Source organism: Brassica napus, chromosome C5 (assembly GCF_020379485.1).
Source record: "Brassica napus cultivar Da-Ae chromosome C5, Da-Ae, whole genome shotgun sequence".
NCBI classification, from domain to species: Eukaryota; Viridiplantae; Streptophyta; class Magnoliopsida; order Brassicales; family Brassicaceae; genus Brassica; species Brassica napus.
In genome coordinates this window covers 35,126,088-35,151,631 of record NC_063448.1, presented here as the reverse complement: position 1 = coordinate 35,151,631, position 25,544 = coordinate 35,126,088, and the positions used below count along the sequence as shown (strand labels likewise).

The following is a 25,544-nucleotide window of genomic DNA, read 5'->3' as shown; positions in this document are numbered from 1 at the left end:
GCGTGTATAATCGACTTGAAGAACACGTACAAAGAATCAGATCTTTACAAATTGGCCATCTAAGAATAATTAATAAAAATAACTTAAACAACACATGCAAAATAATCAATTCAACACACGGCTTAAACACATCAATTATTAAAATATCATAGACCATAAACATAAACAACACATACGAAAGTTCAGATCTTAAAATATTTTGGAAGTAAAATTTTAAGCATATCTTTGATCACTTGTTGGAATTCTGGAGGGAGATCTGGATCATCATTGGGAAGCTTGTTCAAGTCAACTTCATTGCAATTACCTATTCGAACTTCCTGATCAAATTCCGTTGTATCTATTTCTTTCATCGTCTGTGGAAGCTTGTTCAAGTCAAAATCATGACATACCTTGAAATGATTTACGTGACTTTGTTGAGAAATTTCCACGTTATATGCTTCTTCTTCTTCAGTCATCACAGGAATCTCGTTTAAGTCAAACTCATGCTTGACACTGGAATTACTTACGTGAAGTGGTTGATCACCTTCATTCATATTCATTTTTTCTTTCACCATTTTTTCCAAAAAAACTCATGAACTTTATAAAGGAAAAAGAGTTTTTTATGAGATAACTAGAAAGAGATAATTTTATAGAATACGATTAGAACTTTTACATAGATATAATTATCAGTAGTCTATTTGACTTCACTTTAAACGAAGCATTACAGTGTTGAATAAGATTCTTTTTCGTGTACAATTTTAGTAGTTGTGTTTATTTTATCGTAAACAAAAATAATAATAAGCGAGGACAAAACAGACATACTCAGACCAAATATGCATAGAAAACCGAGAATATATATCTTTTTAAAACAAATTTTTTTTCCAAAACATACAATAATAAGGAACGGAGGGAGTAATTTTTTTTAACACGAAAGCAAATCATTGTTTATGCTATCTTTTATCGGATATTGAGCCATAAAGTCTCGTATTTTATTAATTGTTTCTTGTCTCATTTTGAGTTATCCCAAAGGTATATATCAATATTTTTTATGTCAAATAATTTTAGGAAGATAGAGATATCAACATAATTTTCAACTTGCAGCATTATTAAAAGAAAAAAATAAAATTTGTGGTTTATTATATAAAATTCTTTTATTTGTTGATAGAAAACATTAGAAACAAAAGTTGCTTACAATAGGTGTCACATTGGAAGCTTTTTTTTTTCCTGGAAAATGCGGAAATGATGGAATACAAAGTTGCTTCAGAGATTTCGAGAAAAAGAGTAAAAAAGCCAAATTATTGATCAGTGTAGTAAATGTGACAACCATAAGCCCCTTTGACCATCATTAACCCCAGTTTCTTAATTGAGGTTCTTAGCTTCGGCTAAAAGACGGTTCTTAGCTTTTCTTAGATTTTAACTAAGAAAAGTTAAGAACCGTCTCTTAAATAAGAGATATAAGAGTTGTCTCTTAGCTGAAAAGTGTAAAAAAAAGACAAAAAAAAAATGTCAAATCATTAGTTAAGAACTCCAGCTAAAAGACCAGGGTTAATCATGTACTTAGTGGTTTAGAACAACGAGACTGCAATTGCAGTTACCATTCCTATTTTCTTTGCTTATAAATTTATGCAGGGATTGATTATGGCATCCGATATTAAAAGAATATTTAAATATTATTTTTTATTAAAATATATCAATGAATAAAATTTATAGTTTTTAGATACCAATTAAATATTTTGGGAAATTTGTAATTATGATACTTTGAAGACATTTATTTAATTTGAAAACTTTTAAAAATATAATATGCAACCAAATATGATTGGTGATGTTTTGTTTTATGGAACTAAACTTTTTACGAGAATCAATACCAGAGGAAGTTACTAAACATATTGAAGTATTTAATTTATTCGAAAATTGTTATCAAAATACATAAATTGCATACCGCAATTTTTTTTACTATTCTGATATCGATCACAACATTTGGAAAAAGTTTTATTGAAACTGATAAATAAATATTTGTAGTCTAATCTCAGTTAGATACCTAATTTTTATTTCCGCTACTTCATTTTGGTGTATATGAACATGTCCGTTCTTGCTTAACCCAAATCTTTTAACAAAAAGAGAGAAAATCCTTTGACATGAATCCATCCACTATATTTTCTTATAGTATTTAACTTTCAGCCAAACTCTCATTCGACTGTAACCTTGACTTCTTTGAATTTTTGAAATACTTCTGATTTTTCTTTCGAAAAGTATACATAAGTGTGCGAGAATCATCTACGAACAAAAACATGTTGTGAAACCCGTAATATAAGTATGTTCTTGTTGGACCCATCAAATTAATGTGGATCTTCTCCAATGGATCTTTGCATCTTGAGGTTGAAATATTTAATGGAAGTGCATGTGACCTTTCATATTGAAAACGTTCACAAACTCTTCCTCCTTGAATCTTCAACATTGGAAGCCCATGAACCAAGTTTTTATTCACCATGACTTTGAAATTAGTCATATTTATAAGAACAAATCTGGCATGCCATATATAAGCATTAACATTTGTACTCATCTTCTCCACATAAGATAAAACATATAAGTCTTTACCCCATGTGCCAATATGAACAACATCCGTCTTTAGCTCTTTAATATTGTTTAAAACTAAACTTCTTTTGGACTAAATAAAACATAGTTACCTGAATCAACCGCATTCACCACCAAAATAATATTCTTCTCTATTCCAGGGACATGGTACACTTTTTTTGCGGGTGATTAATCTTCCATCATCTCCTCCAGTGACAGCGGTCCCTTCCTTTTCAACTCAATGGATTGAATTATCGACGGTAATAATGGATTCTTTCCCGTCATGACGTTGAATATTAAAAAATAACTGCTTGTCTCCAGTGATATGATGGCTACAACTAGAACCTACTATCCAAACATTTCTCAAGTTCTTAGTTGTGGGTCTACCTGAATATGTAGCCTATACTATGCAAATTTCATCTATTCATCGTATTCGGTATGACCGTGTGAGTGCGATATATTTGTTTCCGTCAACTTGACTCGAAAATCTTTTTAAAAAATTCTCAAGTTTTCCACACCGTAGCATTTGGATTTTTTTCTTATCTCCAATGGAACATCCTTTACGTCCATCATTGTTTCTTGGACAACCATCTATTTGTTTGGACTTAAAGCTTTGTTTTCTCCGGGCTAAGAATGTTCTCCCTGAATCAGTATGGAATTTAACTCCGCCAATTTGAATGGCTAGTGATTTTTGTGAGGCTAGAATATTTTCAAATTCCTCCAAAAAAGGTTTTGTAGCCCATCCTTAACCTATGTCACAAACGATGTATACCCAACTTGTAGACTCCGGATAATAAATCATTTTAACTGTGCTTCCAAAATTGATTCCTCCGGATTAAGTGTACTAATTTCAGAGCAAAGGTTCTTCACCTTGATGAAAATCTTTGGGATTGAAGGTCCACATTTGCGAGCTTATTTTCTAGTAGTTGTAACATAGCCTCATTCTTCTTGTTCACCAATTGATAGCTTATTTTCTAGTAGTTGTAACATAGCCTCATTCTTCTTGTTCACTAATTGATCTAATTCTTGCTAAATATAAATAGCATATGCACACCTCAAGACTTGCTCAAATACACTTGAAGATATAGTACACTTCAAAGCAAACTCCGCTTTAGCATTCTTTTGTGTCCACTCCTTGGTTGCTTCCGCGGTTGTAGCGTCTTTCCTTGATGGTGTTGTGCCACTACCACCGACGACATCCCATAAGCCCTAACTCATCAAGTATGACTTCATACACGATTTCCATATACTAGTAGTTAGATTGGTTAAAGATTTTACATTCCCATTCCAACAAAACGGCCCACAGATTCCATACTTATAATATACTTGAGCTCTCTTTCAACCATGATTTTGATAATGACGTGATAGAATGCCTTTGATACCATGTAAAGAATTATAGATAAAAAAACTAACACGCGACTGTAATACCCAAGAATCCTGAAAGGAATAAAAAACTTTCAAATATTAATACGAATATGGAAGAACGTCAAGAGAAAACTTGAAAAATATTTTAGAAAAGCAAGAAAAGGTGGGAAGAAAACGTTATGAAAAAACTTCTTGTGCATATTGATATACCATGGATTTACCCGTTTTTAGCCATGGTATATATGTGTTTTAAGAGTTATTTATTATTTTTGGAGTCTTTTTAGAGTATTTACAGGTTCAGGAGTTTTTTGGAGATATGTGGTGATTTTGGAGCATTTTGGAGATAATGCTAGAAGAAACTCGTAGATGTCCATCGAAGCAGTCCAGAGTCGACATTTAGAGTCAAACATCGATCGACGGACATCTCTTGTCGTCGATCGACAGTGAAACGCGCAAGGTCCGACTTGGTTCCCAGCCGACTTATAGCCTAAGTTCCACATCAATTACAGAAATACCCCTAGCCGACTTTAACCTAATATTTATGTGCGCTGCCATTGTTTTGGGCAACACACACTTTCATATTTTCATCTTTACACAACAAAACATATTTAGGGTTTTTAGTAGTTTGGAGAGAAGATCCAAGACTCCTTCAAAGCTTTGTATTGGAACTCCAGTTTTTCTACCTTATTCTATTTATGCATTCTATTCAGATATTTGCTACGTTCTGTTTTGCTATGTCTGAGTAGTCACCTTTGTTAGATTTAGGGTTTAAAGTAAGATTATGAGGGATTAGCCCAAACTATAGATACGGTAAGGTGATAAAGAGGAATTGTTTGTAACGCTTGTGTTCTAAAGTAGATAATTAGAACCCTGAACTTAGGATAATTAGGCGCACGCGACGACATGGTTTGTTACATGAATTAGTTTTCTTGAGCTAGGATAGCTAGAAACAAGCGAAAACTGATTTAGTTAATACTAGTGAACCTATTGAACATCTCGCTAAAGCTTTCCTAGGTAAATATCGATCGATGAGATTATCGATCGAAGCGGCTTAAAGGATTGGCAATGAAGCTCTGAGATATTGGACTTAGTCAATATAATTTATTTGCACGCGGAAGCTGGAATACTTTATCATTGGAATTCGAGTTCTAGGATTGAAATATTAGCATCTATATCACTATCATCCTGATTACCTGAAACCCTAGATCTAGCTATTTTCACATAATTTTTTACAACCTCAACCAATCAATCAATAAAATGAAGAACTACTTTGTTCACCCTTGATCTTTATTAATTACTATGTTTGTGATACACTAAAATTGGATCTTTGTCTACTGTCAAGTTAACAATGTAGTTGTAATATCTTTAGATTCAATTCCAGAGAACCAATTCACACTTTATCTTTATAGGATCAGAATTAAGCTAAAACAAGGTGGGGTTGTAAAATAGTAAGGTAACGTAAAGAAAAAGTTAACAAGGTGAGATTTTTTTCGAATTGATTAAAGGCGCTAGTCTAGGTTTTCTTCTTCAGGTAAGGAAAACGCAAACCAAGCAATTATTCAAGTCCAGTTTACACAAGTCTAAACTCGGATCACTCAGGTTGAAACAACCCACTGTCGTGGTGTTGATTCCTTTGCAGATCGGTCTTGACACCTAAACTCTCGTTTGGATCAAGACACGATAGCAACCTTTAGAAATCAAGTCCGATATGTTCACAATACACCCTAATATCTACTCTTGCTGACTAGGGATGCAAAGCTCATTCAAATCATATCAGGGTATCGATCAACAGTTAGCTAGATTGATTAACCCTAATTCATGCACTAAGTGATCAGTTCAATGCAAGCAATAAAAACAGATATGAATGTAGACAATCTTAAGATGACTTATTTATGCTTCAGCTCTCGAATCCTAACCCTAGAACCCTAAACTAACTCGGTGACTACTCAGACATAACACAAGAATAGAGAAGCATGATTTCTGAATAATAACTGCATATAATAGATAATAGAAATCAGAGGGTTCATGATAATCTTCTCTAGGAGATAGATGAGACCTTCTCCCTTACAAGTAGCAATCGCAAATCACAAAGCTCTCTCAGGTCTTTCTTGCGTAAAAACTAAGGTAAGTCTAAAGTAAATAAAAGGAGACTATATATATAGGAGCCACATGCGGCTAAAAGGGAAAAATAGGAAAACCTAGGGAAAATCCCTAAATAAATGGAAACTTCCTTTTTAATCTCTGCCGCTGGAGCAGGCACTCAGGCTGCTCCAGTTGACTGTTCTGCGCGAAAGACTCTAATGCAACTCTAGACCTGTAATGACTCAAAAGGACTAAAAAGACTCGATAAAACCTTGAAAACTATTAGTAAGACATACATATAATGTACCAAAAACACAATATATCAACTCCCCCATACTTAGATCGTTGTTTGTCCTCAAGCAAAATCAAGTACCAAGAACCGAGAGAAAGGTTTGAAAGAGTGGGAACTCTCCTATTCTCAGCAACCATACACTAACCACAAATCTCTGAACCATACAAGCAGTTTAGCTAAAACAACACATCCTTACGAAGAACCCCACTGACTGCTGTTCAAAACGGCTCCATACTCTGTATCTCATACCTGCAAAAGTTAAAAAATTTCCCGACAAAACTCCTTACATTCAATTAAGAATGGCGTGAGCTTCTTATCACAGGCATTAGATAGGGTAACGGTCTAGGTATGAAACAGGCCTTTTGGTGTTTAAGTTGAGCTAATCAGTGTTTAGGGGTTACCAATTTTCGTAGAGGATGCAGGATATCACGCAAAATTACAAGAGAGGATATATCCATTGATGTCCACAGCCTCTACTCGTTTTTGCATGTTCTTCTTTAGGAACAGTCGCTCTGATCTGCATGGTTCTCATCTCTTCACTTTATACTCCTTTCTAGTTTACCAGTGGCATCTGTCTTTCTTAGGAATCTTCTCCTCCTTCATCACCTTATTCAGAAGTACATAATTTTTTTTTTCTTCACAATCTTTTCAAAGGTGATGGTGACGAAGCAGGAGGTAACAATTGTACTTTCGACATGCCACTGGAGTTCTTGACTTCACATTCATTCTTGTTTCCCTTTTTCTCTTTCCTTTTCGGCGGCGGAGCGGTTGCTCCGCGTGCTTCCGCCTATTCTTCAGCAGAAAATCCTTTTGCATCAACGAGTAAGAGACTGTGTCGATCCTTTCCTCTCTGGCCCTTTTGCACATATCTGCACATAAGATACTGAATAACAAATGCATGAGGGCGGAACAAAGGCTCTAGGGTTTAAAGGTGGGTACTAACTAAAGATGAGCTAGCCACTCATGATCAGCAAGATGGATAGAAAGAATAAGAAGTCCTGAGTGTTAATCACGTTAAACCCTAATCCAACGCCCATAACAAGAAGAATTGCAGCAAGATTAAGTTCAAGTTAGATGGAGTTAAGTCTTTCCAGAGTAACCTCGACAAGTTGAGAGCTTTTGGAGAACAAGATGATGTAATGTCAGGGTGTTCTGGATCCACATGTGCGTCTGTCGCTTCTGCTAAGGTCACTAAATAAGATGAATTAGAGCACGAGGGTGGTTAATACACATCATAGAATAAGGTCCTGATTCCCACAAATTTTGGATTGGCTCGATAAAGACATCAAAACGACACGGACTGACTCTAAACATAAAACCAAAGGGAAACAATTAGTAGCAGATAAGTGCCTCCCCCAGACTTACTTCTCACAATCCCTGGTGAGAAAATAAATCAAGGAAAGGCCAAAATAATAAACAAGTGCAGGAAACATAAATAGTTCAAACGAATATAACAATGGAGATAGAACTAGGAGACTGCCTAGTCAGTATCATCGCTCTCGGACTGCCCAGCGGAACGCCTGGTCCTTTTGCGCGGAGTGGCCCACAGAGTCTCTTCCTCTCCACGTGCAGTTCCTGTCGGTTCTTTCCCTGGTCGATGACTGCTCGGTGTAGGCTGCTCTCGACGAGGCTCAACTGTGCTTGGAGTTCCCAAGCATCCTCCAGTGATCGCCTTCAGGATCCTCTTCATGAGGCTTTTATTCTTGCGCTGATAATCTACAATCCAGTAACGGTGGGCGGCGTCATCATCATCATCATGAAGCGGGCCTAGGTCATACGCAGTGTCGCTTCCAACAGTGCCTACAAACTCTGGCTCATCCATAGTATCATCCTGGTAAGATGATTTTGGGTCGGCGCAGAGAAATTGAGGCTCGGGGACGAAACAGATGTTGACCACATCTCCAAGCAAGGTAATGTTCGGTTGAGGCAGCTTACAGTAGAGGTCGTTCCCGTCCTTACCGAGGAAGCTGTAGGTGGTCTCATCACGGAGAATCTGGCAATTGATCAGGTAAGGGATATCAATGAATGCCGGGGTCTCGTTACACTGGTAGAGCCTGAGATCAAGCTCCAAGTGGCGGAATAGAGGAGTGAGCAAACTCCCAGAATGGTCCTTTTTCAGAGAACCCTTAGCCACCCTCGCTTTCTTGTCCACAACCATCTGAACAAGCACACAACCTGGACTAGTCGTCATTTGAGCGGTCGGAATCCCAATGTTTGCGGATCTGATCTCGTCCTCTACTCCCGTAAATAACATCTGAAGCTCCCCGCGTTGCACCTTGGATGTCTGGTCCTTTGAGAAGAGCAAGTTGCTCAGGACCTTTGCAGCAATCCGCAGAACAGGGTTGCGGATGCGAGATGACTGGCTGATCGCGATTTGAAATCTCCCGAAGCGATGAACTTCCAGAACGCTTGCTCGGGAGGAAACTTCCTTGGGAAGGATGTCGCAGTGTACTCTTCAGATATTTCATAGATCTCGGTCAGCTTCTTCAAACTGATGGAATGCTTGACACCACTCGCAAAGAAAGTGAAGGAGGCTTCCTCAAAGATTGGGAAGTTGGGCCTCTTGAAGGTTAGCTCCGCGGTGGCTAGGACCTGTCTCACCAAATCTGGGTACAGCGGGTAAGTGATGTGGCAGAGATCAGCTATTCCCAACACTTGGAGAACAACATGTAAATCCTCGTGGACCCCCAAGTCGTTCAAAGCCCCAGCGTCAAAAAATCGTGTTGGAAGGATGTTGATGTTGAGCAAGGAGTTGTAGCGACGCGAGGCTTCCTTATCCCATCGTTCCTCGGATTTGGCAGGGATGTTTGGGTCAGTGAGGGAGATCTCTGTTCCCTCTTCTCGTGGCCATGGGTGGGTCGGGAAGATGGTGTCATCCTCCAGTTCTCCTCGAGCGTATGGTGGTTTAATACTGGAAGCCATCTTGGTACGTCTGGGAGCCATCTGCAAAACAAAACCAAAAGAAAGTTCTTAGTACCATTCGATTGGGTTTAGTAGAAAAAGTTGGAAGCTTCTACGATTGTAGGTGCTTTTTCCAAACTTTTCCATAACCCAATGTAGAGAGAACAAGCAATCGATAATGGTATACTAGATACAATCACGTAGAAGACTAGGTACTTAGATCAACTCGCCAATCAATAGAAATCGATTTAATAGATCCCAAAATCTATATCCAAACAATCGATGCATGTGCAATTGAAGATCAGTGGCGCAAAGGTTATAACTTTCCATCTATCCTAATCGATTTAACCTATTCTCAACTCTACTTCTCTTAAATATCGTAGCAGCAAAAGGAGAGGTCGATTTTGATTTTGAAAAACCCTAAAATCGATCTATTCAAGCGCAAAAGAGAGGTACAAGAGAAGATTTTTGGCCGAGAGTCACAATGTGATTTCGCCTCTTACCGTTCAATTGTTGATAGAAAAGTCCTGCAAAATTAGCCAAACAACTCGAAATCCAAGCAAGTATAAACCGCAATTCTCAAAACAAGTTGAAGAAGTTTAAAGAGTTAAGGGTTTTAATGGGGAATGGGGAGAATCGATGAAGGAGGCAGTTTTGGTGGAAGTGAGAGAGAGATGGGGAAAGTTTCCTTTTTATAGGCCCCCACTTCGTGCCCCACTTCCCACTTGCTAGGGTTTCCTTAATTTTACAAAATTAATTCAAATCTAATTTTTTTTTTTTTTTGGGTCCCGAGAAACTTACCTTAGCGGAGCAGCTGCTCTGAATCAGGAACAGCCTGAAAACTGTTCCGGTTGAGTAACTCGGGATTTTTCTGATTTTTATCCTGCAAATAAATTAAAAGAAAAACAAAGTAAAAATCTAAAGGAGATATTTACACTCACCAGTGGGTTGCCTCCCACCAAGCGCTTGGTTTAAGTCATTAGCTTGACTTGGTTAGCCTGTTAGGCTAAGGAAGGGTCGCTTAGGGGAATTTCTTCACCCTCTGCGATTGTTGTCTCAGCAAGATATGGCTTTAGGCATTGACCACATTGACAACAAATTCCTCACCTTTAGTTTCCAGCAACACAACAGCTCCGTAGGGGCGAACCTCTTTGATGGTGAATGGTCCTGACCATCTAGATCGCAGCTTTCCAGGGAACAATTGTAACCTTGAGTTGAAAAGGAGCACCTGATCCTTAGGCTGAAAGTTTCGGCTGGTGATCCTCTTGTCATGATAGGCTTTAGTGCGTTCCTTGTAGATCTTAGAGCTTTGATAGGCGAGATGCCTAATTTCCTCCAGCTCGTGGATTTGCATGGACCGTCTTTCTGCTGCTGGTTTGATGTCGAAGTTGAGTAGCTTCACAGCCCATGCTACCTTGTACTCCAACTCAACTGGTAGGTGACAAGCTTTACCATACACCAGATTGTAGGTAGTGGTCCCGATTGGTGTTTTGTAGGCTGTTTTGTAAGCCCAGAGAGCGTTGTCTAGCTTGAGCGACCAATCCTTGCGACTTGTATTAACTGTTTTCTGCAGGATGCTCTTGATCTCTCTGCTTGAAACTTCCACTTGTCCACTAGTTTGAGGGTGGTATGGCGTGGCTACCTTGTGTTGCACGCCGTTCTTCTTCAATAGACCTGCAAAGATCTTGTTAATGAAGTGACTACCCCCATCACTGATGACTACTCGTGGTACCCCAAATCATGGAAAGATTATGGTTTTGAACATCTTAGTCACCACCTTTGCGTCGTTTGTGAGACTGGCTATTGCTTCCACCCACTTAGAAACGTAGTCAACTGCTACCAATATGTACTCGTACTTGAAGGATGGTGGGAATGGTCCCATGAAATCAATCCCCCAACAATCGAATACTTCAACCTCCAAGATGAAGTTCTGAGGCATCTCATTCCGTTTACTGATATTCCCTTGGCGCTGGCATGAGTCTCACCTGGAGATGTAAGAGTGAGCGTCTTGGAACATCGTTGGCCACCAGAAACCGGCTTGGAGAATCTTGGACACAGTTTTAAATGTTGTAAAGTGCTCTGCATAAGAGGAACCGTAACAGTGATAAAGGATTCCTGGTATCTCAGACTCGGATACACACCGTCGGAATACTCCATCCTTGCAACTTCGGTACAAATATGGCTCATCCCAATAGTAGTGTCTTGCGCCTCTTAGAAATTTCCGTTTATCATTCATTGCCAGTGAATTTGACTGGTTCTTTCTCAGCGGACAGATAGTTGGCAATCTCAGCAAACCATGGGAGATGGGGGTATTGCTTTTGGATCGCACAAACAAAGTGTTCCAGAATGCTGGCACAATCTGGTCGGATTGATTGTTCTGTGATGCTTCCCAGACTGATCGAGTAGACGTGCTCGACTGGAAGGCTGTCATCGAGGGCTGTGTCTTCATCTATCTTCATTCTGGAGAGGTGATCTGCGACGCCGTTCTCGATGCCTTTTTTGTCCTTGATTTCTAGGTCAAATTCTTGGAGCAACAAGATCCATCGGAGCAGCCTCGATTTCGCATCCTTCTTTGTTAGCAAGTATCTCAACGCTGCATGGTCCGTATGCACTATCACCTTGGAGCCAACGAGGTAAGATCTGAATTTTTCAAAAGCAAAGACAATTACCAGTAGTTCCTTTTTTGTAGTTGCGTAGCGACATTGAGCTTCGTTCAGTGTTATGCTCGCATAATATATCATGTGAAGCTTCTTATCTTTTCGTTGGTCGAGCACTGCGCCGACTGCAAAGTCGCTAGCATCAGTCATGATCTCGAAGGGAAGGTCCCAGTCTGGTGGTTGCACAATGGGTGCACTAACTAAAGCTCCTTTGATCGTGTGGAAAGCGCCCAAGCAATCGCTATCGAACTCAAATTTTGTCTCCTTGCAGAGCAGTCTAGTGAGTGGTCTTGCGATTTTGGAGAAGTCTTTGATGAATCTTCTGTAAAAACCAGCGTCTGAGGAAACTCCTGATTCATTTGACAGAGTTTGGAGGCTGTAAACTCATCATCACCTCAATCTTTGCTTTATCCACTTCGATCCTGTTTTTGAGATTTTATGACCGAGAACAATCCCATCACGCACCATAAAGTGACACTTCTCCCAATTCAACACGAGATGCTTTTCTTCACACCGCTGAAGTACCCTGCATAAGTTTGACAAACAGACAGAAAAGGAGTTCCCATAGACGCTAAAGTCATCAATAAAAACTTCCATTATGTCCTCAATTAGGTCAGTGAAAATAGACATCATGCAACGCTGGAATGTCGCAGGAGCGTGTCGCAGGAGCGTTGCACAGCCCAAACGGCATTCTCCTGTAGGCAAAAGTGCCGTAGGGACACGTGAAAGTTGTCTTCTCCTGATCGTCTGGATGAATGGGAATCTGAAAGAAACCTGGATAACCATCTAAAAAGCAGTAATATGGGTGGTTAGCCAATCTCTCAAGCATTTGATCAATGAATGGGAGCGGGAAGAGATCCTTTCATGTTGCCGTATTTAATTTTCGAAAATCAATGCATATACGGTGACCGGTTACTGTCCTAGTAGGTATCAATTCATTCTTTTCATTAGCAACCACAGTGATCCCCCCTTTCTTAGGAACTACATGAACATGACTAACCCACTTGCTATCAGAAATCGCATAGATTACACCAGCTTCTAGAAGTTTCATTATCTCTTTCTTAACAACATCTTTTAGATTTGGGTTTAACCGCCTCTGATGTTCTACAGAAGTCATTAATTCATCTTCTAGATGTATTCTATGCATGCATAAATCAGCTGAAATACCAGGGATATCTTCTAATGAATACCCTATTGCCTTACGGTATTTTCTCAATTCACACAAGAGTTTAGCAGTTTCCACATTATTGAGTTCAGAGTTCACAATGACAGGATATGTGAAATTAGATCCAAGAAACGCATACCTAAGTCCTGCTGGGAGGGACTTTAATTCGATCTTTGGAGCATTGAGTTCGCTCCAGGAATCATCGAGCAGTCTGGCTAGTTTGTTCCCTTGTTTAGGAACAGTTGCTCCTTCGGGTGGAGGCTGATTGCTCGTCTCCCCCAGACTTAGGAAAGCGACCATCTTCTCAATGCTTTTACTTGAATCAAGCATCTTCTCATACCCATCAGCATCAATGTTGCTCGTGTTTTGCTCAGACTCTGCTCCTGTCAGAGCTACTTCCAAAGGACCATCCGCTAGTATTTCTTCGATCATCCCTTGTTGAGGGGTCAAGGCGGCGTTCTCGTCGTCAATCGTGAAGTTCTGACCATCTAGCATAGGTCGTTTGTGCAGCTCGTCCATCTCAAACTTCATGACAATATCTCCTAGTTGGAGATCGATTCTCCCATTGCGCACATCAATGATTGCACCAGCTATACATAAGAATGCTCGGCCTAGAATGAGAGGGTCTTTCGGTTTAGGCCTGGGCATTTTACCCGGACCCGAAGACCCGAACCGGAACCGACCAGAAAATACAGGTTCGGGTCCAGGTCCGGGTCCAGGTCCGGGTTCAGGTCCGGGTCCATGCTAAGTACATATTGGGTCTTTTTTTTGGACCCGCGGGTTTGGGTTCGGGTCAGGGTCCTACCCGAGACCCGTTCGGGTATCCGAAGTACCCACAAATAATTGTATATACTAGGTATATTTGGGTGATTGGGTATATTTTTGGTATTTCGGATTTTTTTTAAAGTTTCAGGTTTGGATTTTCGGGTATAATTGTAGGTTTTTGGTGAAATTTTAGATTTTTAGAAAATATAATTTGGATATTCAGGTAAAAATCGGGTATGTTTTGAGTTTCTGGGTCTGATTTTGGATAAATTTTTGGGTATTTTTGCGGTTCTTCGGGTATTTTTAGAGTTTTCGGGTCCAGTTCGGGTATTTCGGGTCTATTTCGGGTCCTAAATACCCGAACCGACCCGGATCCGAAATATACCCAAAACTTTTGGGTATTTTACGGGTATTGAAATTATAGACCCGACCAGACACGACCCGGAACCGACCCGAAAAGTTATAGGTACCTATATGGGTATAAATTTCTAGGACCCGAAGGACCCGGAACCGACAATACCCGACCCGAATCCGACCCGAAGACCCGGATGCCCATGCCTATTTCGGTTCATCTTCTAGCTCTAGAACCACGAAATCCGCCGGAACAGTGGTGTTGCCAATTTGAACTTGCAGGTCTTCGAGAACACCTACTGGCAACTTGACTGATCTGTCTGCGAACACCAATGAGATCCTGGTTGGCTTGAAATTGGTTAGTCCCATGCGTTTTGCAACTGAGTAGGGCATGAGATTCACACTGGAACCTAGATCACATAAAGAACAGGCGAACACTGTTTTTCCAATCTGAACCGAGAGGACAAATTTTCCAGGATCTTCCAATTTCTTGACTGTTCTGTTTTGAAGGACTGCGCTGCAATCTTTTGAGACCATCAAGATATCGCTGTCTGCAGAGGTTTTCCCAGAGATCAGCCCCTTCACAAGACTGCGCATTGAAGGAATCATCTGAATTGCGTCCATGAGAGATATCTTGACATTCAACTCCTCTAGCATCTTCTTTCACTTCATCTCTTCGCAATCCTTGTGTGATCTCTTAGCAGGGACCAGGTAGGGAACTTTTAGTGTGTAGACGCGAGCATGAACAGGTTGGTCCTGCGTCGTAAGAGCTACTGGTTCTATGACAGTTGGTTGTTCTGCGACTTGATCGTCGTCGAGGACATCCTCAAGTGAAGGTTGTTCTCCCTCTTTATGTTTTCCCTTCTCTTGAGCAGTGAGCTTTTTGGAGACAGGTTCTGGGAGACTTATTCCACTTCTCAACTCAACTGCGTTACAGTCCTTGGGATTCTTGTCTGTTTTCCCTGGAAGTGTTCCCTGTTGCCTTTTTATTGTTTCAGCAGTTTGAGCAATCTGAACATCCATCTGCCTTATGTGGCTTGCAACAGCATCATATTTGGAATTTAATTCCGTGAACATGTTGTCCATCCGAGTATTGATCTCGGTTATAACTTGGTTCAGTGCTTTTCCTTGAATCTGCTGACCCTGCAGAAGTTGTTGCATCATTCCCTTCAGCTCATCTGGCGGACCGCTCGCGGTTGCAGGAGCAGCTTGCGGATTGTTCTGCCTGTTTTGAAATTGATTCTGAGCTTGGCTGAGGATGAACATCTTCCCATTCTGATTATGAAGGTATGGCTTTTGATATCCAATGTTTTGAAACTGATTTCCCTGAGATCTGTCGTTGGGTTGTCTGGATTCGTCTTGTATGAGAACAGATGCGGGTTGTTTCTCACATTAGGGTTTGGATGGTAGTTCCTGAACTGCCAACCCTGACCGTTAACATAACTGACCTCTTGCTGATTTTCTTTTGATGTCTCGGGCTCTGCTGTAACATCAGTAGTACCTTGTTCCAGATTGGCTTCTTCCATGACATAGATCTGATTCTGATTGTTCTAGAGCAGTAGATCAACCTTTGCGGCGGGGTCATCGATCTTCCTAGTGTCCATGCTGTTCACCTTCTTGGAGCGGTCAGTCTCCTTGTTATTGTTGGATGAGCTAGCTGCCATGTTCTCTATTAGCGCGTGAGCTCCTTCAGTGGTTTGGATCATGAAGTCTCCATTGCTCGCTGCGTTTAGGGCATTGCGGAACTCCTAATCCACACCATCGTAGAAGATTCCTAGGACATGGTCATCGTCAAATCCGTGATGAGGACACTCTCTGAGGGTATCATTAAATCGTTCCCACGCTTCATTAAACGGTTCGTTAGCGAGCTGCTTGAACGAAGAGATCTTGTTCCTTAGGGCAGCTGTTTTTGCTTTCGTGTAGAAGTGACCCAAGAAAGCTGCTCTAACCTGCTCCCAAGTAGTTAGGGAACCTGTACGTAATGACTTAAGCCATCGTGAAGCCTTGTCCGCTAGAGAGAATGGAAACAACATGCATTTGATGAAGTCGGGTGGGACGCCGTTTGCACGAGTGAAACTGCAAATCTCCTCGAAAGCTTCGATGTGTTCCATTGGTATCTCAGCTGACAGTCCATGGAACATCTTTCTCTGCACTAGATTGATCATGCCGGGTTTGATCTCAAAATCCGCCCTTTGACATTGCGGTGGAGCAATAGCAGAGCGCGTAGCTGGGATGTTACGCAGTAAATTCCTCTCACCGATTGGGGCAAGTGGTTGATGCTGTGCAGCTTGTTGAGCAGCCAGCTGCTGTGCTGCAATAGTCTGCTGCATCTGTTGCATCTGCTGCTGCATTTTTTGCGTAGAAGCAGCGATTTTTTCAGGATTGTCGAAATTGTCCATTGTGGTGGTATTCGGTCTCTGTTGACGGTTTGTTCTTTCTAAACTTGCAAGTTCCTAATTTGCAAGCGACAGTAATTCCCCTTGTGTATTGCTCCGAGTATGTCTACTGGTCATGCACTTGGGTTATTAGCTGCAAAAAGGATTAAACAACTTAGACGTTTCAGACTAAATAAATAACCAAAAAATAAAGGTAAAAAGCTGGTCCCCGTCGCAACGGCGCCAAAACTTGATACACTAAAATTGGATCTTTGTCTACTGTCAAGTTAACAATGTAGTTGTAATATCTTTAGATTCAATTCCAGAGGACCAGTTCACACTTTATCTTTATAGGATCAGAATTAAGCTAAAACAATGTGGGGTTGTAAAATAGTAAGGTAGCGTAAAGAACAAGTTAACAAGGTGAGGTTGTTTTCGAATTGATTAAAGGCGCTAGTCTAGGGTTTCTTCTTCAGGTAAGGAAAACGCAAACCAAGCAATTATTCAAGTCCAGTTTACACAAGTCTAAACTCGGATCACTCTGGTTGAAACAACCCACTGTCGTGGTGTTGATTCCTTTGCGGATCGGTCTTGACACCTAAACTCTCGTTTGGATCAAGACACGATAGCAAGCTTTAGAGATCAAGTCCGATATGTTCACAATACACCATAATATCTACTCTCGCTGACTATGGATGCAAAGCTCATTCAAATCATATCAGGGTATCAATCAACGGTTACCTAGATTGATTAACCCTAATTCATGCACCAAGTGATCAGTTCAATGCAAGCAATAAGAACAAATATGAATGTAGACAATCTTAAGATGACTTATTTATGCTTCAGCTCGCGAATCCTAACCCTATAACCCTAAACTAACTCGGTGACTACTCAGACATAACACAAGAACAGAGAAGCATGATTTCTGAATAATACTGCATATAATAGATAATAGAAATCAGAGGGTTCAGGATAATCTTCTCTAGGAGATAGATGAGACCTTCTCCCTTACAAGTAGCAATCGGAAATCACAAAGCTCTCTCAGGTCTTTCTTGCGTAAAAACTAAGGTAGGTCTAAAGTAAATAAAAGGAGACTATATATATAGGAGCCACAGGCGGCTAAAAGAGAAAAAATAGGAAAACCTAGGGCAAATCCCTAAATAAATGGAAATTTCCTTTTTAATCTCTGCCGCTGGAGCAGGCACTCAGACTGCTCCAGTTGACTGTTCTGCGCGAAAGACTCCAAATCACACTTTTTTTTCTCTTCTTTTCCTCTAGCTAATCCATCTATCATCCAATGCAACTCTAGACCTATAATGATTTAAAGGGACTAAAAAGACTCGATAAAACCTTGAAAACTATTAGTAAGACATACATATAATGTACCAAAAACACAATATATCAGTTTGCTTAGCTTAATCATAAACTGATTAGGATCGATTGTGTGCCTTAGCTACTTGTGGATTCAATCCCTAAGTACTACGACTGAACCTCTTATTTGAGAGACTAAAAGTCACTCATTGGGGTAATTTGAGTGATATCACATATTACAAATTATGAGTTGAAGAAGTATTTAAACCATGTACAATGAGGTAGTTAAAAATTTTATTCTACCATTGAACGCTTGCAATGATGGTGTTAAAAATAAAAGACGTGGATTAATTCCAGTTGAAACTATTCAACTAGTTGAAAAATATAGAAGTAGGGTCCACATAGAAGACTTAAACCAATCAGAGTTAATATGTTTCTTCCACACTCTTGATGGAAATTTTACATGTTCAAAAACAAATAAAAATAATAATATAACTATTATATTTTAATTGGTTGTTTAAATGATTTAGATTTTTTATTCGCTCTCTTGTTTCAAGTGAATTATTTTGTATGAAATATTTTTTTCTAAAAAGTTTTTTTTTATATCAAAATTCTTCATTTTTATGCTTAATAAATAGAGACTTAATTCATTTAGTTTGGATATATTATTTTTATTATAATATTTATATTATTTACTAATAAATTATTATTTATAGAAATACATAAAATTATTAAAATAAAATTTATCACTAAAATTTATAAATCGAAAAATTGAAAATATTTATTTTTGTCAGTAAAAAGGTAGAATGTTAATTTAAAAAAAAAACATTGTATAACATAAAAGTGGAATAAAGAAAATATAATATAATAATGTAGACTGTAAAAAGGTAAAAAAGTGACTGTTGAATAATAGTACCATTGTGCATGGTCTTATACCCCTCAAACATCTTACAAAATATCTAAATTATTCAACCAATCCTTATTTCTTAAATATTTTTCTTGTTTTTTACTACAATATCTAGATATTGGTATAGTAAAATAGTACATACTTTTCCAATAGAATTCTCTGCAACATTTGAGGAGATGATGATGTTTCTAGAAAAATTGGGGTAAACTTGATTATATCCAATAATATATTATTTGATTATGAACCCATAATTAAGAATAACCCAAAATCAGGTTTAGCTTCAATAATAGACAAGATTAGAATAGCTTTGAGACCATGTCACAAATCGCTTTATATATAACTTATCATTTTGTTTTCTAGAGATTTAGCAAGTGTAAAATCAAGATAAGTGGAAACGGTATATATACAAATAACTCGAAAGTTGGTAGTAATTAACTTCAATGTCCACTACAAGAAAACACATGCTTAACTACGAAAATTAACGAGGAAAAACAATCCTCGTAAATTTGCGTCGAGTTTACGACGAATTTACGTGAAAAACTAAAGTCATCGTTATTTTCTCGTAACGTAACGACAAAACTGTTTCGTCGTAAAGTGGATGTAATTTTACGAGGAAAAACTATTTCCTCGTAAATACGACGTAAACTTTGCGTGGTATTTACGAGGTAATAGTTTACGTGTATTTAGCGAGGAAATTTTTGAATCCACCAACTTTATAGGTGTTACACGTTTTTTTTGCCCACCTAATTAATTTTCGTCGTAAATTCATAGCAAAATTACAACTACCAGATTCGAATTTTCCTATAAATATGGATGTTTGAACATCATTTTAAACACACCAACAACAAAAAACGTGAAAGAAAAAAAATGGCTGGCTCCGGGACTATTTACGAGTTGCGGAAGTGGATGTATATGCATAGAGATGCTAACGGGAGAGTGACGAAAGAATACCTTGCGGGTCTGGAGACATTTATGCATCAAGCAGATCAACACCGCTCGCCCAAGAAAGTGGTAAGATGTTCTGTCCTTGTCGGAAATGCAACAATTCGAAACTGGCAAATCGTGAAAATGTTTGGAAGCATTTAATAAATAGAGGTTTCACGGCAAATTACTATATCTGGTTTCAACATGGAGAAGGTTTTAATTATGATCAGAATGAAGCAAGTAGTAGTAATAGCAATTTTCAGGAAAAAGAACCGGTTGATCATCATTTGCATAATGAACATAGTTACCATCAGGTAGATTATGATAAGGTTCATGATATGGTAGCTGATGCATTCGTAGCTCATGATGAAGATGAAGAACCTAATATAGATGCAAAAAAGTTTTACGAAATGTTAAACGCAGCGAATCAACCACTTTACAGTGGTTGTAGAGAAGGTCTCTCTAAATTGTCGTTAGCTGCTAGAATGATGAATATTAAAACTGATCACAATCTACCTGAAAGTTGCATGAACGAATGGGCGGACTTGTTTAAAGAGTACTTGCCGGAAGACAATGTGTCTGCTGATTCTTATTATGAGATTCAGAAACTGGTTTATAGTCTTGGGTTGCCTTCGGAGATGATAGATGTTTGCATCGACAACTGCATGATCTATTGGGGAGATGATGAGAAGCTAGAAGAATGTCGATTCTGCAAGAAGCCACGATTCAAGCCGCAAGGACGGGGACGTAATCGGGTACCGTACCAAAGGATGTGGTACCTACCAATTACATATAGATTGAAAAGATTGTATCAATCAGAGCAGACTGCTGGAAAGATGAGATGGCATGCCGAGCATACTCAGACGAATGGTGAGATGACTCATCCATCAGATGCAAGAGCCTGGAAACATTTCAACAAAGTACATCCAGATTTCGCTAGCAATATCCGGAATGTGTATCTCGGATTATGCACAGATGGATTTAGTCCGTTCGGAATGTCAGGGAGACAATATTCATTGTGGCCAGTCTTTCTTACTCCATACAACCTGCCACCGGAGATGTGCATGCAACGGGAGTTACTATTCTTGACCATATTAATACCTGGTCCGAACCATCGAAAAAGGTCCCTGGATGTTTTCCTACAACCACTGATAAAAGAGTTGAAGGATTTGTGGTCAACAGGGGTGAGGACGTATGACTGTTCAACGAAGACGAATTTTACGATGCGAGCGATGCTTTTGTGGACCATAAGTGATTTTCCTGCCTATGGGATGTTGTCTGGATGGACTGATAAAAATATGTCGATGTATCCAATTGATGTATTTGTTTTATGAATAAGATGAGGGAGTTTGTTTTATGAATAAGATAATGTGGGGTTTGTTTTATGAATAAGGTAATGTGGGAGTTTGTTTTATGAATAAGCAAATGTGGGAATTGTGGTTTGGAATGGAAATAAAGATGGGGTTTGAAATATATGAAGTAGAAAATAAGGAATATGGGGTTTGGGGTTTCGGGTTTCGGGTTTTGGATTCTAGGGATTTAAACATAACACTCGTTAATTCCACGTAAGCTTAAATCGTCGTAAAGTCCTCGTATTCCAACGAGTAAATAACGACGAAGGACTCGTTAATTCCACGTAGGACTAAATCGTCGTAAATACCACGTAGGATGAATTCGTCGTAAAAACCACGTAGGATGAAATCGTCGTAAATATAACGTAATACAGCGAGGAAATAACGACGAAACCTAAAAATAAATATGGGTTTTGGAATATATGAAGTAGAAAATAAGGAATATGGGGTTTGGGGTTTGGGGTTTCGGGTTTCGGGTTTCGGGTTTGGGGTTTGGGGTTTCGGGTTTTGGGGTTCCGGGTTTTGGATTTCGGGTTTCGGGTTTCGGGATTTTGGTTTCGGGTTTGGGGTTTCGGGTTTAGGTGTTCGGGGTTTCGGGTTTCGGGTTTTGGATTTCGGGTTTCGGGTTTGGGGTTTCGGGTTTCGGGTTTCGGGTTTCGGGTTCTAGGGATTTAACCATAACACTCGTTAAAAATAACGACGAAACTTAAAATTAAATATGGGGTTTGGAATATATGAAGTAGAAAATTAAAGATGGGGGTTTGGGTTTCGGGTTTCGGGTTTGGGGGTTGAGGTTTGGGGTTTCGGGTATGGGGTTTCGGGTTTCGGGCTTGGGTTTCGGGTTTCGGGTTTCGGATTCTAGGGATTTAAACATAACACTCGTTAATTCCACGTAAGCACAAATCGTCGTAAAGTCCTCGTAGGATGAAATCGTCGTAACTACCACGTAAAATGATTTAAACAAAACACTCATTAATTCCACGTAAGCAGAAATCGTCGTAAAGACCACGTAAACGGATTTATACATAAACCCGTTAATTCCACGTAAGTACAAATCGTCGTAAATATCTCGTAGTGTACAAACTTGAAAAAAAAGGAAAAGGAGAGAAATACCAGATTAACATGTGGCAAGACTTCCAGCAATTATAATACGTAAGTCTCGCCCACATGAATTCTAATATCTTCTCCTTTTCCTATTTTTTTCAAATATTTATAATTTGAATATGATTTTTTTGAGGATTGTGATTTGAGATAAGGTGTGATTTGGGAGTTTGTGTGTGGTTTGAGAGTGAGAGTTGTGGGTATATTTATAGGAAAGCAAGCCTCGTTAATTCCTCGTAAGGTAAATCGTCGTTAATACCTCGTATAAAAAAACACGGGCCTTTGTGATTCCTCGCAATTTCCTCGTAAAAAAAAAGACGGGCCTTTGTAACTGCTCGCTATTTCGTCGTAAACTTACGAGGAATTTGCAACGATATGTAATCTTATATATACACCCGAGCGCTCATTCTTTCTTTCCTCTCTACTTCCTCTCTACTTCCTCTCCATTTCGTAGCAATGGTTAGCCTCTCTGATTCCTCTCTAGTTTGGTTAGTTTATGATAGATTAGGTGGTTAGTATAGGGAATTTAGATAGGTTTGCGGATTTTATATTGTTTAGTGTTGATTATGTGGATAATGTTGGGAAATATATTGTTGATGTTAATTTTAAAAATTTCATTTTTTTTCCAGGTTCGAAAAGGAAGACTTACTGCCCATTACAGAGAGATCTTCGGTGAGCCGGGTAGTCGTTTAGACCCGGCCTCTTCTTCCGCTCCCAGTTCTTCGGGCCAGGAGACTGTCCCCGAGACTCAGTACACTCAGAGAGTCTTTGGGTCTACTTCTTCTACTGCACCATCGGCTCCTCATGTGCCTCCTCCGATGCCTCCTCCTGTGCCTCCTCCGATGGCACCTCCGATGGCCGCCGATATTCATCCTGATTTGATGGTGCCTCCGAGTGCTCCTTACTCGCAGTACACTGTAGAGGACATTCTCAGTCTGCCAGGCAGAGAAGGTTTACCAGTCATCGACCCAGACCGACCGGACGGAACTTTGTGGTATGTTGCATTAATTTTTTTTAATTCGTTTAAATTTCTTTTATAACATTAAAAAATAATTTATATTTTAAATTTGTATTTTCCAGGTGGGGGGTTGACGGATGTCTTGCATCGGACGTAACCGACACGATCAAGGGTTACTTCTCCATGCCACATCCAAACTGGAGTAAGACGCCTCACTACGTCAGAAAGAAGTGGTTCAAAATTTACGCTGTAAGTTTCTATTAATTAATTATATATACTTTAATTTTTTCATGATTTATATATATACTTTCTATAAAACTAATTGTTAATTTATTTTTCCAACAGCAAAAATATACTTGGGCCTTGGGGATCATTGAGAGGGTGAGGAAGAAGTTTAACGCGAAGGCGAAAGTTCGCTTGTTAGACACGGTCTCCAACTGGAAGGGTGACTGGATCGTGAAGGGGTATGAGCGTGGCAAACCCGCTGAGCTCACCACGGATGTGTGGGATGGCCTCATCCGTTATTGGCGCCTTCCTGATTCCATTAGAATCGCCCAGGCTTGCTCTAACTCCCGTAACACGGTCGATGAGCACGGGAACGGGCCGATGCTTCACACTACGGGCCAAAAACCCCACGCCGGTGTCCGTTTGGAAATGGTAATTAAATATTTTATTAAATAATTTTTTTAATATATATATTAATTTATTCTAACTTTCTTAACTGTTTTTTAGGCCAAAGAGACGGGACATCTCCCTTCTCTTATGGAACTTTACGAGAGGACCCACAAGAACAAGGCGGGCGTATTTGTAGATGGCAAGTCCGAGCAAATCTACAACGACGTAGTTGCTCGGGTTGAAGACCGCCAGACTCAGCTGACCCAGCAGTCTACCGACGGATTACCCGTCACCTTATCCACACTTGACGTGGATAAGATTTACGAGGAGGTAAATTTTCAAAAAAATTAATTTTTTATTATTCATTTAATTTAACTTTAAATTTTTATTTACAATATTTATTTTTTGTTTTTATGGTTGTCCCTAAAAAAAAGGGACGGACGTTGGGTATTGGTTCCGTCAACGATGTTCCGAGAGCGACATCGTCTTATGGTCAGCGACGGGATGATGAAGTCACTGAGCTGCGTAGAGAGTCCGCTCAGCTGCGTAACTAGTTGACCGCGACAAAATCTCGTATGGGTGGAGTCGAGGGTTTCTTGGACGTTATTGCGGCCACAAATCCGGAATGTGAGTCCATGTTGAGGAACATGCGACAACAACATCCCATTCAAGGCGAGTCATCCGACGTACATAAAGAGGCGGATGTTACGAGGAGGAGTGATGAATTCTACCGGGCGATGATTGACCCTTAGTTTTTTTTTTGGTTGTTGTATTATATAAATTCAAAACTTATTTATATATAAAATATTTTCATTTTGATTTATTTTTATTTTAAATTTTAATTTATTATTAAATTAAATAATTTTAATTATTTTTTAATTATATTTTTAAATTCTGTAAAAATAATAAAAACGAAGTAAATTCGTAGCTAATGTACGACCTCTTTACGTGGAAACCTTACGAGGAAATGACGAGAAACAATTAACGACTATTTTACGAGGAAACATTTGCGAGGAAATAACGAGGAAAAGTTTACGAGTATTTTACGAGGAAATCGTTTCGTGGTTGTTACGTGTATTTTGCGAGGAAACTCTTTCAAGGTATTTACGTGTAGGTTACGAGGAACTCATTTCGAGGTATTTACGAGGAATTGTAGCGACGTCTTTGCGTGGAATATTGACGTGGTCTTTACGACGAATCGCCCTACTTCGTCTTTACGACGAAATATATTCCTCGCTAAGTTACGACGAATTAGCGAGGAAATATGTGTTACGACGGACGAGTAACGAGCAAACGCGCTTCCTCGCTATTTCGTCGTAAAGCCTCTTTTACGACGAAATAACGAGGAAAACCGCCCTCGTTAAGGTGATGTTTTCTTGTAGTGGTCTATTTAAATTTACACTAGTATATCATCTATTTTATTAAAATAAAAGTCACAACTTCATTTCAAGTTTAATATTTTAAGTTGGACGATTTGGAAAGTTTATCAAATGTACATAACTTCATTATAATATATTTTAATATCTTTATTTTTATTTAAAATAAAATAAATATTAATTTAAGATAATTGTAAAAGCAATCTTTTAAAATCTTTTCAGAATCATTTTAATATTTAATTCTGAAAATTGATTCATTTAAACAAGTTTAAATTTATTTTTTTTTATTTATAAACAAATATTAAAGATTATATAAAATATTTTAATGATAATAACAACTTAAAATTATTACTTTTCAAAAATACATTTTACACAGATTTTAAAAATATTTTGTTGGAAAGCAATATACATTTCTATTAAAATTTAAAAATAAAAATATCTTATTTATTAAACACATCTTATTTATTAAACACATAAATCATGACATTACATGGTGA

The 25,544-nt window shown here is 38.9% G+C and overlaps 1 protein-coding gene and 1 non-coding gene across 2 annotated transcripts; one reads left to right on the top strand and one right to left on the bottom strand.

Annotated features, from left to right (window-relative positions):
- Positions 1-8,599: 8,599 nt before the first annotated feature.
- LOC125587223 lies at positions 8,600-10,440 on the bottom strand. Its single transcript, XM_048757428.1, has one exon. It carries the CDS (start codon positions 9,230-9,232, stop codon positions 8,600-8,602), a length of 633 nt encoding a protein of 210 aa, XP_048613385.1. The 5' UTR covers positions 9,233-10,440.
- A 5,482-nt stretch (positions 10,441-15,922) lies between these two features.
- Positions 15,923-16,029, top strand: LOC125588139. The gene has a single exon (XR_007324533.1). It is a non-coding gene; the product is annotated as a small nucleolar RNA R71 (small nucleolar RNA).
- Positions 16,030-25,544: the final 9,515 nt, after the last annotated feature.

Bases quoted from the DNA above. Each gene is read 5' to 3' on its own strand.
- LOC125587223 (XM_048757428.1), bottom strand. From the start codon at position 9,232: ATGGCTCCCAGACGTACCAAGATGGCTTCCAGTATTAAACCACCATAC.